General features: G+C 40.8%; 2 protein-coding genes across 7 annotated transcripts in view; both read right to left on the bottom strand.

Moving 5' to 3' along the window:
* Positions 1 to 2,451, bottom strand: part of LOC113206571 (CUGBP Elav-like family member 3) — a 299,180-nt gene that overhangs the window by 231,038 nt on the left and 65,691 nt on the right. The window lies entirely within an intron of this gene.
* The window catches only part of LOC127749946 (uncharacterized), a 3,088-nt gene continuing 727 nt past the window's right edge, over positions 91 to 2,451 (bottom strand). Inside the window, exon 2 of the mRNA XM_052270078.1 lies at positions 91 to 642. Within this exon, the coding sequence (XP_052126038.1) occupies positions 140 to 642 (503 nt within the window). The 3' untranslated portion in view covers positions 91 to 139. The remainder of the gene's footprint in view (positions 643 to 2,451) is intronic.

Raw genomic sequence — 2,451 nt, 5'->3', positions numbered from 1 at the left:
CTATAAAATATTATAGTGAAACAATAAGAGTTAAACTTGCTAGAGTTAGAGGACTAAAAACTAGTGACAAGAACAAAAACAGAGGACGGACTTGAAGCACGAATTAGAAATCTTATAATCACAAAGTTATAATCAGAAACTATTCTACATCCGTAACTACTTCGAAATGGTCACCATTAGCATTTTTAATGTAAATGCCATACTCAGAAGGAGGTCCTTCGAGGTTGCCAGTGTAGCTGAATCTCTGCCACACATTATTAAGTTCTACATATATATCGACTCCAAGCCAGATCGATGCAGCATAGATTTCAACGTCAGTCGCCCATTTGCCCAACATGCCGCAACCCGATTCCCTGACGTACTGGGCAGATGTCTCTCTGTCGCTGAAGCTGGCAACTTTTGGTTCTGTTTTCATGAATGCTGCCAGTTTCTTGCGTACTGAGCTGTGGGAAGTCTCCTCTCCTGTCAGTACGTACGAAAGGGCCCTGTAAAAGCAGTTCCCGTCCCCACGGATGCTTTCTGTCTTTTTGGCGGCTCCCAAAGACTTAGGAGCGGCGTCGGGTCCAACTTTTAGGCACTTGCTTAGCCCAATAGTTTGGCACCTTTCCTTCCTCCATGCAAAGGGGACTGGGTAAAAAAACACTGTAAAAGAAATAAAAACTATATGCTAAAGCTTTCATTTCACTTTCACTTTAAAGTGGCTAAAAAATTCCAGATTTTAGGTCTTTTTTTGCGCAAAACTACCGTAAATGAGGTATATCCGAATAAGAACAGGAGGAATATCGTCTGCTCCCGGACCATCATTAAGTGTCGACCAATTAGAAGGGGCCTTTCTAGAGCCGGCTACGAGATAGACCCTCTCTGATTGGCTGAGGCTTTGTGATGGTCCAAAACCAGACGATATTACTCTTGTTCTTATTCGGACCTCATTAACAACCTCGTGTATAAATCAACACGTGTTGTGGCAATTTCACGGGTTTTAGCAAAATTACAAACACTCTGTTGTGTTGTTTTGCAGAAATTTTCTGTAATTTTTCTAACACATGAAAAATATGTAAAACATGCGAGGGGTGTGGAACTGGACATAATATGTGTACATCGGGAAAAACGTTTAGAAACAATCAAGAGACAATCGGACACAATCACACACAATCGAATACAATCACACAATCACAATTTTCTCCCCGACACCCGGTACCACCTCAGAAATATGTTGAAAAATACACCCAGAAAACGATATTCTTGATTTTAGAGTAACATACTAATGTTTAGTATGCACTGGAAATGCAAGTGTGTGAATGTCGCTCGCCTGCAGGTGAGCGACATTCCATTCGTGCACTTAGGGGGGTAAAGGTGTGAATTTTTCCTAGAAAATTTCACACCTTTACCCCCGTAAGTGTACGAATGGAATGTCGCTCACCTGCAGGTGAGCGACATTCACACACTTGCATTTCCAGTGTGTTGACAGTGTATAATACGAAGTATCTCATTCTAATCTTCAGTATGTAAATACCCTAATCGGAGATAAAAGTATGTAACATACTGAAGTAAAGTATGTTTGATTAGCATGTTGACATGCTAATCTTTAGTGTGTTAGTACCCTAATCTAAGAAAAAAAGAATACCGACTCGGCCAGGGTCATCAGATAATTAGACGTTTAACACCGTCGATTTTTAAAGAGACAACGATCGGGAAACGGGAAACGTATGTTTCCATTTTTACAGAAACGTTAGGGAGTAATTTTTACCAGCGTTTTTTTAATTTTACAGACTATGGCAATTCTACCAGACTTTAACTTGGCAACTGGTGCTCCCACGCTTTTCCTGTCAAAGCCCAACTAATTGTTTTACAATGTGATTTTAGACAAATTCCTTGTATTTTCTTCCAGTTACTGACCAGTTTTCAGCCTTTATATCTCCCTAGTAGGGCCTATCTAGAAATGCGAATAGACTGTATGACACTTTTGACGCACTTCCTGTGCATTGCCTTTGCACATGCATTTAATGCGTATAAGAATGCACCATGAGGCACCCTAAGTGTGTCTAAAATATGTTACCTTTTAGGCGCATATATAACCACATAAAAACACTTAATGTGCATTCACTGATAAACGAAGTGTGCAACTGCTAAACAAATGTGAGTGTGCAAATTGAAGGTCAATACTTGCAAGTGTTCAGCTTGGTAGATGTGCACTTGAAAGTGTGCAAACTCCTCTGTTGAGCTCCTCCCACACAGCGATTCCAATGTAAGGAATTCTTGCATTGAGTACTTGCACGCTTACAAGTGAACTGCTACCGAGTTCAACACTTACAAGTATTTAGCTTGCAGTTGCTCACTACTTACAAGTGTTAAGTAGTTGCACACTTGGTTTATTAGTGTTAGGGGCCGTTCATATACTACGTAGTTCATTTTTGGACCCCCACCCTCCCCCTCCGTGACCGACCGTAGTAC

Source organism: Frankliniella occidentalis, unplaced genomic scaffold, assembly GCF_000697945.3.
Source record: "Frankliniella occidentalis isolate FOCC.00 unplaced genomic scaffold, Focc_3.1 Scaffold110, whole genome shotgun sequence".
Lineage (NCBI taxonomy): Eukaryota > Metazoa > Arthropoda > Insecta > Thysanoptera > Thripidae > Frankliniella > Frankliniella occidentalis.
The sequence above is the reverse complement of the archived record's forward strand: the minus strand, read 5'-3'. Positions and strand labels throughout refer to the sequence as shown.